This window comes from Patella vulgata, chromosome 5, assembly GCF_932274485.2.
Source record: "Patella vulgata chromosome 5, xgPatVulg1.2, whole genome shotgun sequence".
NCBI classification, from domain to species: Eukaryota; Metazoa; Mollusca; class Gastropoda; family Patellidae; genus Patella; species Patella vulgata.
Genome location: NC_065883.2, coordinates 27421804 through 27435423, shown reverse-complemented (window position 1 = coordinate 27435423; position 13620 = coordinate 27421804). Strand labels below are relative to the sequence as shown.

At 37.8% G+C, this 13620-nt stretch overlaps 1 protein-coding gene across 1 annotated transcript; it reads right to left on the bottom strand.

Annotated features, from left to right (window-relative positions):
- Window positions 1-356: 356 nt before the first annotated feature.
- Window positions 357-13230, bottom strand: LOC126821553 (mucin-5AC). Its single transcript, XM_050550002.2, has 6 exons — window positions 13015-13230; window positions 10684-10962; window positions 10065-10346; window positions 6127-6408; window positions 4518-4799; window positions 357-1321 (listed from the first exon to the last, which is right to left on the bottom strand). The coding sequence occupies exons 1-6, from the start codon at window positions 13082-13084 to the stop codon at window positions 1032-1034; spliced, it is 1485 nt and encodes a 494-aa protein (XP_050405959.1). The 5' UTR covers window positions 13085-13230; the 3' UTR covers window positions 357-1031.
- Window positions 13231-13620: the final 390 nt, after the last annotated feature.

The window sequence follows — 13620 nt, the reverse complement described above, 5'->3', positions numbered from 1 at the left end:
GGAGAGAGAGAGAAATGGGGTTTAACATCCACTAGCCACAAATTATGTCATTACGGGACTAACATATGGTACACCTTTTATTTCCATAATTCGATTGCGCATAGCGGTTTCAGCAGTGATGGAGATGGTGGTGTGTGTGTTTGTTGTTGGGAGAGGGTAGGTCCCTCTATAAATCCCACGGGGCTGCACAGGCTTTATAAATCTAAAGCGCATGCGTTAGACACTCAACCACCAAATCCACAACAGATGGACGGATTACGGTAGCATGCGAAGTCAATATACGTTCATAGTAAATATGGGCTTATAACATGTTTTACACATGGTTTCTATTATGGTATAAAGCAGTAAACACAATATCAAGTTTAAAATACAATAGACATTTTAATATAATATTATATAAAACTATAGCGAAATAAAAAAAACGTGTAAAGAGTAAAGTTAATATTCAAAACTATAAAACAACAATTATATAGGCGATTAGACTTGGTTTCATGATAAATGGGAGGTGTTTTTCAATCTGTAATTTTAATTTAGTTATTACTGACACGCTTTTCACTGGCCTAGTATGGATTTTGCAGTCGGATACGTTACAGACATATAATTTTTACTGACCTTACATGTATTTTGATCTGTTTGTATATATGTTCATGTTCATTTAATGAAAAATAATTTAGAGACAACAAGTTCATGACTGTTTATCATCGGGCTACCAATTAATTCGAGACAACCAAAGCATATTGGTGCGTAAAGCAAAATAATTAGTGATAACACTAAGCTCATTAATGCTTGTTTGATTGATGAATATCCAAATATAAATTCCTTTATATACATACAAGACTTTACGCTCTAAGGTATTGTGTTTTCGGTTTTAGAATACAATAGAATAATGTAGGAATTCAATTCTGAGTTTGATCAGAAATAAAAAAAAAGAGAAACAAAATTCAAAACCGTTCCGGATTCATTTAAATCAAAATATGAGGCAGTATTCCAGGGATGAAATTGCTGGTACACCAAAAAATAACAAGTAATAATTATTTACGTGGATCACAACAGAATCTAACTTTATAATCATTACAGCTTCCATCATTTTGATTTTTATTTATACAAATTAAACCAGTGGTTGGATTAATAGTAACTTTATCACCACCAGCAGTATAAGGTCGACCATCTAATAATTGAGCATCTATTGCTGATGGTTTCTCACAAATCTGGCCTGGATTCTCTTTACGAAGATCTTTAAGAGTTTCCCAATCACCAGTACCCGATACATTATCTCTATCGTACCACCCTGTCCATTTATTACACTCAGGTGCTACAACGACTGAAATAAAATATATTTAGAATATTTAAACTATATACGGTGATGGTAGGGAGACTTTTTAGCCCGGACGTCACACTCCAAATACATCTTAAGGGACGCGGTCTTCGTAACGTGGACGTCATACGATTAGCATTATTCTCTCATAATGTAACTATATTTGAGAGAACATGTCAAAAGCATAATAATTTAAATCATTTAACATTCGACAGTAAGATAGAGACATTTCGAATTCAACATTGTCTGAGAGACAAAACATTACAAATGAAATATTGATGGTTGACAATCCTATCAGTTACAAATGCTCCACTGTTGACTAAAAACATTCCATTGCAGATTATGTCTATATAAGGTATAATATACTCTTCAAGAAAAGTAGGGGATATTCAGAAACAATACAAAACTACGGAAATGCACTGCTGTTTTTATTAGAGGTAATCAGTGTATGTTAATAACAGGCCAATTGCCTACACATGAACATAAACAGTTCATATGGGCGGCTTATCTGACGGCCCCATTTCACTCGCAAAGAGATACACTGTCAAAAGTGAAAAGGGATGTTTTTGATTTTTGTCTTAATAATGAATAATTGCTCCACCAATCCTCAGACATTCAGCAATTCGTCGTGGCATGCTCCTAATCAACCGTCCAATCACGATTTGGGGCAATCTGACCCACTCCTCTAGCAGTGCCACGGCCAATTCTTGCAGTGTTGTCGGTTGACGTTGACGTCGGCGAACACGTCTCCCGATCATGTCCCAGGGGAAAGGTCAGGACTCATGGCTGGCCAAGGCAGATGGACAATATGGTGATGGTGGAGGTAGTCATTCACGGTGGGCACGGGCATTATCATCTTGAAAAATGAAACGTCGACCTGCACGTTGAGCAAAGGGCAGAACTATCGGTGTCAGGATGTGGCCACGGTAGTACACACCAATATGCTTGAACAATATGCTATTCCGTTCTGCCAGTCATGGTGATTCCTCCCCACACCATAACAGACCCATCCCCGAATCTGTCATGCTGTTTGGCGTTAACGTTAACATGACGCTCATTTACACGCCTCCAAACGCGAGCACGCCTATCAGTGTAATCCAGAGTAAATCTGGACTCATCTGAGTACATTACACGCGCCCATCGACGATTACCCCAATTTCTACGATGCCTACATCACTGACGCCTGTTTGTCTTGTGCTGGCGAGTTAATGGAGGCACAGCACGCGGTCGTCGCGCATGCAAATGGGCTGCATGTAGCCGATTTCTAATTGTTTAGGGGGTAACTCGAATTCCTGTAACTCGGTACAAGTTTACAGAAAGCTGATTGGCCGTTTGTCCTCGATTTCGCAGGACCTGTGCACGAATGTATCGATCCTGGGCATGTGTAGTGGCTCTAGGCCGACTGGAACGCGGTCTATCATCAATATTGTGTGTTTATTGGTACCGGTTCCACAGTCTGCTGATCACAGACTGTGACACATTAAGCATGTTGGCTACTGCTCGCTGTGTAGAACCCATTTGAAGCATGCCAATAGCACGTAGACCTTCATCATGGCGAAGACGTCTCATTGCAAATTAAACGTAACACACTAAAGCAAAGATAGGCTAAACAGTAAATCTTATTGGAAAGCAAACATGGATAGAATAAACCAGCACGCGGCAGTTTTCATCAACCCTTCCTTGAAGTGTCAAATTTGACAATGAACCCCTCCCACGTGTATGGCGCTATTGCGTGTCGCACATGCATTCAGTGGTTCTGTTGGGGCGATAAGTTCTTCATCTGTGAACATACTCTCAAAGCATGTCAAGTGTCGGTTGACGTTGACGTCGACGAACACGTCTCCCGATCATATACCAGACATGCTCTATAGGGGAAAGGTCAGGACTCATAGCTGGCCAAGGCATATGGACAATATGGTGATGGTGGAGGTAGTCATTCACGACACGAGCGCGGTGAGCACGGGCATTATCATCTTGAAAAATGAAACGTCGACCTGCACGTTGAGCAAAGGGCAGAACTATTGGTGCCAGGATGTGGTCACGGTAGTACACACCAGTGACCCTTCCTTGAACAATATGCAATTCCGTACTGCCAGTCATGGTGATTCCTCCCCACACCATAACAGACCCACGCCCGAATCTGTCATGCTGTCTGACGTTAACGTTAACAGGACGGTCATTTACACGCCTCCAAACGCGAGCACGCCTATCGGTGTAATCCAGAGTAAATCTGGACTCATCTGAGTACATTTCACGCGCCCATCGACGATTACCCCAATTTCTGCCTACACCACTGACGCCTGTTTGCCTTGTGCTGGCAAGTTAATGGAGGCACAACACGCGGTCGTCGCGCATGCAAATGGGCTGCATGTAGCCGAATTCTAATTGCTGGGGTGTAACTCGAATTCCTGTAACTCAGGACAAGTTTAAAGAAAGCTGATTGGCCGTTTGTCCTCGATTTCGCACGACCTGTGTCGATCCAGGGCTTGTGTAGTGGCTCTAGGACGACCCGAACGCGGTCTATCATCAACATTGTGTGTTTGTTGATACCGATTCCACAGTATGCTGATCACAGACTGTGACACATTAAGCATGTTGGCTACTGCTCGCTGTGTAGAACCCATTTGAAGCATGCCAATAGCACGTAGACGTTCATCATGGCGAAGACGTCTCATTGCAAATTAAACGTAACACACTAAAGCAAAGATATGCTAAACAGTAAATATTATGCAAGAACCGATAGGAAAGCAAACATGGATAGAATAAACCAGCACGCGGCAGTTTTCATCAACCCTTCCTTGAAGTGTCAAATTTGACAATGAACCCCTCCCACGTGTATGGCGCTATTGCGTGTCGCACATGCATTCAGTGGTTCTGTTGGGGCGATAAGTTCTTCATCTGTGAACATACTCTCAAAGCATGTCAAGTGTCCATGACTATTTATCATATCACAACCTGCATAGGTATTTGCATTTCAATATTCCCTACATTTTTTTAAGAGTATATTATAGCCCTGTTGCGGCAATTTTGCTCAGCATATCGACATAAATTATGTAAGCCTTGCATATGGGTTAACTGGTGGCTATATTAACACGATAGACTGACAGCTGTGGTATGTGTCAGTGTATTCATGGAAAGGTTATACAGGTGAAATTAAAATAGATATGTTTATGAGAAAGTTAAACACTAAAAGGTAACTTACTAGGATCACAACAGAATCTAACTTTATAATCATTACAGCTTCCATCATTTTGATTTTTATTTATACAAATTAAACCAGTGGTTGGATTAATAGTAACTTTATCACCACCAGCAGTATAAGGTCGACCATCTAATAATTGAGCATCTATTGCTGATGGTTTTTCACAAATCTGGCCTGGATTCTCTTTACGAAGATCTTTAAGAGTTTCCCAATCACCAGTACCCGATACATTATCTCTATCGTACCACCCTGTCCATTTATTACACTCAGGTGCTACAACGACTGAAATAAAATATATTTAGAATATTTAAACTATATACGATGATGGTAGAGACCTTTTAGCCCGGACGTCACACTACATATACATCTCAAGGAAGGGACATCATACGATTAGCGTTATCCTCTCATTGTGTTACTATATTTGATAATTTAAATCATTTAACTTCCGGCAGTAAGATAGAGACATATCGAATTCAACTGCGACGAATAGACAAAACATTACAAATGAAATATTGATGGTTGACAATCCTATCAGTTACCAATGCTCCACTGTTGACTAAAAACATTCCATTGCAGATTAAGTCTATATAAGGTATAATATGCTCTTCAAGAAAAGTAGGGGATATCCAGAAACAATACAAAACTGCGGAAATGCACTGCTGTTTTTATTAGAGGTAACCACTGTATGTTAATAACAGGCCAATTGCCTACACATGAACATAAACAGTTCATATGGGCGGCTTATCTGACGGCCCCATTTCACTCGCAAAGAGATACACTGTCAAAAGTGAAAAGGGGCGTTTTTGATTTTTGTCTTAATAATGAATAATTGCTCCACCAATCCTCAGACATTCAGCAATTCGTCGTGGCATGCTCCTAATCAACCATCCAATCACGATTTGAGGCAATCTAACCCACTCCTCTTGCAGTGCCACGGCCAATACTTGCAGGGTTGTCGGTTGACGTTGACGTCGACGAACACGTCTCCCGATCATATACCAGACATGCTCTATAGGGGAAAGGTCAGGACTCATAGCTGGCCAAGGCATATGGACAATATGGTGATGGTGGAGGTAGTCATTCACGACACGAGCGCGGTGAGCACGGGCATTATCATCTTGAAAAATGAAACGTCGACCTGCACGTTGAGCAAAGGGCAGAACTATTGGTGCCAGGATGTGGTCACGGTAGTACACACCAGTGACCCTTCCTTGAACAATATGCAATTCCGTACTCCCAGTCATGGTGATTCCTCCCCACACCATAACAGACCCACGCCCGAATCTGTCATGATAAGTTCTTCATCTGTGAACATACTCTCAAAGCATGTCAAGTGTCCATGACTATTTATCATATCACAACCTGCATAGGTATTTGCATTTCAATATTCCCTACATTTTTTTAAGAGTATATTATAGCCCTGTTGCAGCAATTTTGCTCAGCATATCGACATAAATTATGTAAGCCTTGCATATGGGTTAACTGGTGGCTATATTAACACGATAGACTGACAGCTGTGGTATGTGTCAGTGTATTCATGGAAAGGTTATACTGGTGAAATTAAAATAGATATGTTTATGAGAAAGTTAAACACTAAAAGGTAACTTACTAGGATCACAACAGAATCTAACTTTATAATCATTACAGCTTCCATCATTTTGATTTTTATTTATACAAATTAAACCAGTGGTTGGATTAATAGTAACTTTATCACCACCAGCAGTATAAGGTCGACCATCTAATAATTGAGCATCTATTGCTGATGGTTTTTCACAAATCTGGCCTGGATTCTCTTTACGAAGATCTTCAAGAGTTTCCCAATCACCAGTACCCGATACATTATCTCTATCGTACCACCCTGTCCATTTATTACACTCAGGTGCTACAACGACTGAAATAAAATATATTTAGAATATTTAAACTATATACGATGATGGTAGAGACCTTTTAGCCCGGACGTCACACTACATATACATCTTAAGGAAGGGACATCATACGATTAGCGTTATCCTCTCATTATGTTACTATATTTGATAATTTAAATCATTTAACATTCGGCAGTAAGATAGAGACATATCGAATTCAACTGCGACGAATAGACAAAACATTACAAATGAAATATTGATGGTTGACAATCCTATCAGTTACCAATGCTCCACTGTTGACTAAAAACATTCCATTGCAGATTAAGTCTATGTAAGGTATTATATACTCTTTAAGAAAAGTAGGATATATTCAGAAACAATACAAAACTGCGGAAATGCATTGCTGTTTTTATTAGAGGTAACCAGTGTATGTTAATAACAGGCCAATTGCCTACACATGAACATAAACAGTTCATATGGGCGGCTTATCTGACGGCCCCATTTCACTCGCAAAGAGATACACTGTCAAAAGTGAAAATGGACGTTTCTGATTTTTGTCTTAATAATGAGTATTACTCCACCAATCCTCAGACATTCAGCAATTCGTCGTGGCATGCTCCTAATCAACCGTCCAATCACGATTTGGGGCAATCTGACCCACTCCATTTGCAGTGCCACGGCCAATTCTTGCCGTGTTGTTGGTTGACGTTGACGAACACATCTCCCGATCAAATTAAATGTAACATACTAAAGCAAAGATACGCTAAACAGTAAATATTATGCAAGAACCGATAGGAAAGCAAACATGGACAGATAAACCAGCACGCGGCAGTTTTCATCAACCCTTCCTTGAAGTGTTAAATTTGACAATGAAACCACGTGTATAGCGCTATTGCGTGTCGCATGTGCCGCTCTGTGGTTCTGTTGGGTCGATAAGTTCTTCATCTGTGAACATACTCTCAAAGCATGTCTGGTGTTACAACCTGCATAGGTATTTGCATTTTAATATCCCCTACTTTTTTGAAGAGTATATCGTGCCTGTGATTTGTTACAAATCGCCTCGAGCATGTTCCACACATCTCAACATTTATCAGCTTTTTGTTTAATCTATAAAACCCTACATTCCTAAACAATGTTTTGTTTAGTCAAGTGAAAGAAGAAAATGTATTGGCTAAATGGAACTATAGAACACGTACACCTTAATGTTTACAAATACGTAAAAATATGCAAATAAGATATTCCTATGATATGATTCAACCGAAAGGTCCTATATACGCATGATATAATATCTACATTCAAGTTAAACGAACCGCATCTATTCATTTTAAATCTTGCGTCGAGCTGAATAAATAATGTGATTTGTAACATCTACGGGTGGTTAACAGTGTATAACTAAAAACTATGATTAGATCTTTATTGCCAACATTTCAATGTAGCTTGAATTTTCTACACCTTGTCTATGGATCTAGATGTTTAAAGCGCGTTTGAGATTATCGCTGCCCTTTTATAACCAAATTAATGGGGGGTTTTTTTCATTTTTTTTAAAAATTTGGCAGTCATTTTGAAAGAAATGCCCGCCATCAAATGAAAAATACATTTTTAAATTGATGTTTGTCAAATTCGATTTTTCGACACACTTCGCTTGCATAACCACTCTGTGTTTGAGGAATTTAAAAATAAATTATTTATCCTACCACGACTGAAAGACACTGATTACGATATAGCGCTCTCGAAAATTCCTGAAGAACGCCAAATTGAATTATGTTAATCATGTAATTTTGCCATGGCCGATTTTGAGTATGATTTTGTCTGACATATTATCATTGAACCAAACTGCATTGGTTTCTTTTGCAATTTTTTTAGGATAAATTATAGCCCGTAAATCGTTATACCAAGAAAAAAAAAAACTTTTTTGTTAAAACATACATTATGCAAGAGCTAAATCTAATTATTGCAAGTCTTTATTTAGGCTTCATATGTCATAGAAATTATAAATTATATCTTTATTACACAACAAGCACAAAATCAACTCTGTAGACCCACGGATGGCTTGGATTTAACGGGATTTCGTTGACTGATTTAATTTTAAATGGCGTCGTGAGCGGAGATTAACCGTTACGTTGACGTCATACTCCGGGATCGAGGCTAAATGATAGAGTGTACGAAGCGAGGCCGCTGTTGAGCGATGCCTTAACAAATGACATCTAAACTATTTAAAGTGCAATAAACTAAACACAGATAATGACAAATTATACAATTCCTTGAGACCGTGTGATGACTAATACAGACGGACAGGTCTTCTGTCTTAATAATATCAATAAAAATATTTTCCCCAATAGGCACGACGCCACTGGTGTAGATTTATCATAATTGTATTAGAATGTCCTATATTCAATTGATTTAATGCATGCCCAAAATACAAGTAAGAATGAAAATTTACCCTCTCACTCATTTTGTCCAATTGTTATAAAAATCCAAAAAGGTAAAACACAAATTCGGATATGATGACAGGAGACAAAAGACAGCAGAGATTACGTAGGTGGAGTTAACGCCTGTCAATCAAACGATCGGTCATACTAAGAATCGGTAATGATGTAATCCAATCCCATTTCTAGTCAAAAATTACACTGGTGATAACTATTTTCAGAATAAAGTAATTTGACTGAAATTTTCAATATACTCTTCTTTCATCATCTATTTTTGAACTGTTATAGCAAGAATGGCTAACTCCTTATAAAAATCTCCCATAATGTATCTTTAAGTAAAGCTATATGACGCCATGACGTCATAGTTTTTGTGGCGTCATAGTTGGGACCCAAAATGGCGCCTGTAAATGACGTCTCATTGCTAAACAGTAAATCTTATGCAAGAACCGATAGGAAAGCAAACATGGATAGAATAAACCAGCACGCGGCAGTTTTCATCAACCCTTCCTTGAAGTGTCAAATTTGACAATGAACCCCTCCCACGTGTATGGCGCTATTGCGTGTCGCATTAGCACTCAGTGGTTCCGTTTGGGCGATAAGCTCTTCATCTGTGAACATACTCTCACAGCATGTCAAGGGTCCATGACTATTTATCATATCACAACCTGCATAGGTATTTGCATTTCAATATCCCCTACATTTTTTAAGAGTATATTATAGCCCTGTCGCGGCAATTTTGCTCAGCATATCGACATAAATTATGTAAGCCGAGCATATGGGTTAACTGGTGGCTCAATCTGATTAAAATACAGATCTATATTTAATTTCATTTCGTTTTTTTTATACTTTCGATGGCCTACACTACATAAAGATCTGACAAGTTATAGCGATAGGTCACGTCAGGGGTCAAAAGACAGACTTATGACCCTATGATGTCAGACATTTGATTAACCAATCAGAATTGATGTTACTAGTGGATTACCCACAGTTCCGTGCAAAACACGCCTAAAGCTCGCCGTGACAGACCGTTTCATTGGCTTATCCCTGACACCATTCAGAACACGAGTTAAATAACAACTCTTCCAGATCCAAGTGTAGTAAAGACAAGTAAAATGAAATTTTGAACTATAAAAACGAAACGAAATAGGATCTGTGTTTTAATCAGATTGCTGGTGGCTATATTATCACGATAGACTGACAGCTGTGGTATGTGTCAGTGTATTCATGGAAACGTTAAACACTAAAAGGTAACTTACTAGGATCACAACAGAATCTAACTTTATAATCATTACAGCTTCCATCATTTTGATTTTTATTTATACAAATTAAACCAGTGGTTGGATTAATAGTAACTTTATCACCACCAGCAGTATAAGGTCGACCATCTAATAATTGAGCATCTATTGCTGATGGTTGTTCACAAATCTGGCCTGGATTCTCTTTACGAAGATCTTTAAGAGTTTCCCAATCACCAGTACCCGATACATTATCTCTATCGTACCACCCTGTCCATTTATTACACTCAGGTGCTACAACGACTGAAATAAAATATATTTAGAATATTCAAACAATATATAATGATGGAAGGACGTCTTTTTAACCGGGACGATATGCGAAATATCATTTTATCATACTGTAACTATTTGTGAGAGAATCTGTCCATGGCATGCTATAATTTGAATCCTGTGGGAGCTATTTCAAATACAACGTTATCTGGGAGACAATACCTTTCAAATCAAAATCAAATATAGTACCACCTATCTTTCAGATCAATCCAACTAGAACATGTGTTCTAGACAGTGTAAACATAATCTACTTCGTTCACATCAACCATCACTACAATATATGTAATCTGTACAGTAAAATGGAACTTACTTGGATCACAACAGAATCTAACTTTATAATTATTACATCTTTTATCATTTTGATCTGTATTTTTACAAATTAAACCAGTAGTTGGAGAAATAGTAACTTTATCACCACCAGCAGTATAAGGTCGACCATCTAATAATTGAGCATCTATTGCTGATGGCTTTTCACAAATCTGGCCTGGATTCTCTTTACGAAGATCTTTAAGAGTTTCCCAATCACCAGTCCCTGTCTGTGTATCTCTATTATACCATTTTGTCCATTTGGTGCATTTAGTCTGAGATGCTGAAAATATACATTTTACTTTGTAGAATGTAGAGTGAGGATGGGCGTAAAGCAAAATATAATGTCGTTCCTTCTACACACCTTAGATCAACAAATCGCAGCTTTATACTAGAAATCAGATGATAACCTCTGTTTATCCAAATTTCTATTTAAATTTCCTTTCCAACCAACATAGTATGAGACAATACTATTGAATGCAAATGTTCAGTAGGGCGTAACGAGATATACTTGTTATTAACACGAGATCATTGATCAACGATGTGTTTTAAGTCTTCTCAAATTAATATGGGAACATTGATAAAACTTGTATTGCCGATCTTAATACATTTATGTTCAATTTTTATTTAAAAATCCGTAAGAGATCTAACGTTAACATTCTGATATCGACATGTTCGCGTTGTTGATTTTATGGACAAGTTGATTTAATTACGATTATTTACATAAGAAGGAGTAATAAAAAAGGGTAAAAATATAAAAAAAAGTTCTTGTGTATAATAATATCACTTAAAATTCGCTGCCCTGAGAAGATAGGGCGGGACATCTACTGATTTCATCATAATAATATCAAGACAAGAAATATGTCCAGCCGATTGATGTTAGGTATCGATAATTCGGATAGGAAACAGCTCTGGGAAAAGAATCTGCTTACTTTATGTGGAAAAGCTAAGAACAAAATCATATAGCCGATTATTCACAAATTAACTCAATATGGTTAAAAATTAAAAAAAATCCTTTGACGCAGTTCACCACTTCAACGATTAAAATCATATACATTCTGTGTTTGTTAGAGGACGGGGTATTTATATATAGAATATATTTAATTGGCTCCATTGCGAAAAATAAATATAATTGAAGGTATTACATCCACAAGAACGTATGTCTAATTAATATAAATCATAAACGTATTAAAGTAATTGTAATTGAATCGACCCCAGTGTGCTTCCTTAAGATATTTAACCTGGCAAGTTGTAAAAACTTAAGCTTTTTTAATGAGAGAGAAGAGAGAGAGAATGGGGTTTAACGCCCACTCGACACAAACTAGGTCATTACGTGACTAACACATGGTTCAATTTTATTTTAAACCCACGAGGTTGGATATGCGACCCTACTCCTTGTCACGTACAACCGGGGATTCGAAACCACGCCAGCTGACTCAATGACAGAACTTATGATACAGCGCGTACGTACTAATCATTCGGCCAGCCACCCACCACCCACTTTTTTTTTTAAAGAAATGAAATGAAATGGGGTTTAACGTCCTACTGTTCTGCTCCTAAACTGGGCTAATGAAGACGGACATACGCCATACAGTGTGCTAAGAGGGAAATTTTGCCCGTTCAGCGGCGCTACGGCCTACTCTTATATCGAATTCCAACTGCCAAGGGATCTTTTACGTGCACGCCAATATGTACACGGGACCTCGGTTGTTCCTCCCATCCGAACAACTAGACAGCTGTCCTTGACGCCGGAAAATCTGGATGAACTTTCTCGGCCAATGTAGGAATCGAACACCCGACCTCCAGGCTAGCGAGCCAGCGTCTTACCCACTTAGCCCCCCCCCCCCTTTTTAAAAAAAAAGAAACTAAGCCTCTAACCCAATATTATCCATAATATTCGAAATTAAAAACAAGAATTAGAATTCAATTTTGGTCCATTTCAATCAATATTATTGATGTTTTAATAAAACCGTAAAAATATTAAAGCCTCGCATTAGCTATTTAAATTTGGACAGCTCGTATTTCACTTAACGTATGTAACAATCTGTGGAAATTACCCCGTCCCCTTTCCCCTTCCCAAAGAAAAATAAAAGAATCGCAATGTTAGAAAGTAAAATTAGAATTGAAGACTCAGACTAAATTTTTAAAGATGATATCGATATTTATCTGTTGTATCGAAATGTATTCATTATAATTATAATTTCGAATGAGTAAAAAAACCAATTCTTATAGATACACGCAGCAGCACATAAATTTTTTTTATTTTTGCCGAACACATTTAAGAAAATAAATAGAAATTCTTAATGGGATTACAATAAAAGAAAAGCATGCTAACCTGCTATTTGTAATGAAACCACCAGCAGCAGAGTGGAGAACAACATTCTCTGTCCGAAGAGTGATAACATTATGTGAAGTCTCGATGATATACTAATGAAAGCTGTTTATTTACCAGCTTATTTATACTCTTCGCCACGCCTTGTTTTTTTATATTATGTTTTAGGGCAGGTTTATTCATGATCAATTGATGTGATTAACAGATCCGGCATCGTAAACGTAACATCCTGGATTGCGTTGTCTGTAACCCACGTAAACTTATAACAAATCAAGCATAAATAAAAAATGCTGACACTCCCTTACAGGAGTTAGTCCAATCCGTGAGAACTTCGCTGTATTCTTTCGATTACTATGGCGATGATACAGGATGTAGGGTTAATAGTAAGTGTATTTGAAATTATCTCGACGCGTTCTGCTCGGTAATAAATTAAAAGTTCGAACAAATTGTCTTTTCTTTAATTGTCTTAGTGTCATACCTTTCTATACCATTTCTCCGGTCCTATTATCATAATTATGGAGTAAGAATGCGATAGAGTAATAATGTTTTTATTTTTAATCCATGTATTGTATAAATTGGTAGATTATGTGTTTCTATGCTGATCTTGAT

Excerpts from the sequence above, each read along its gene's own strand:
- LOC126821553 (XM_050550002.2), bottom strand. The coding sequence starts at position 13,084 with ATGTTATCACTCTTCGGACAGAGAATGTTGTTCTCCACTCTGCTGCTG. Across the intron at positions 10,347-10,683 it reads TAGATTCTGTTGTGATCCAA|TCGTTGTAGCACCTGAGTGT; the intron begins GTAAGTTCCATT and ends ATTTTATTTCAG. Across the intron at positions 1,322-4,517 it reads TAGATTCTGTTGTGATCCTA|TCGTTGTAGCACCTGAGTGT; the intron begins GTAAGTTACCTT and ends ATTTTATTTCAG.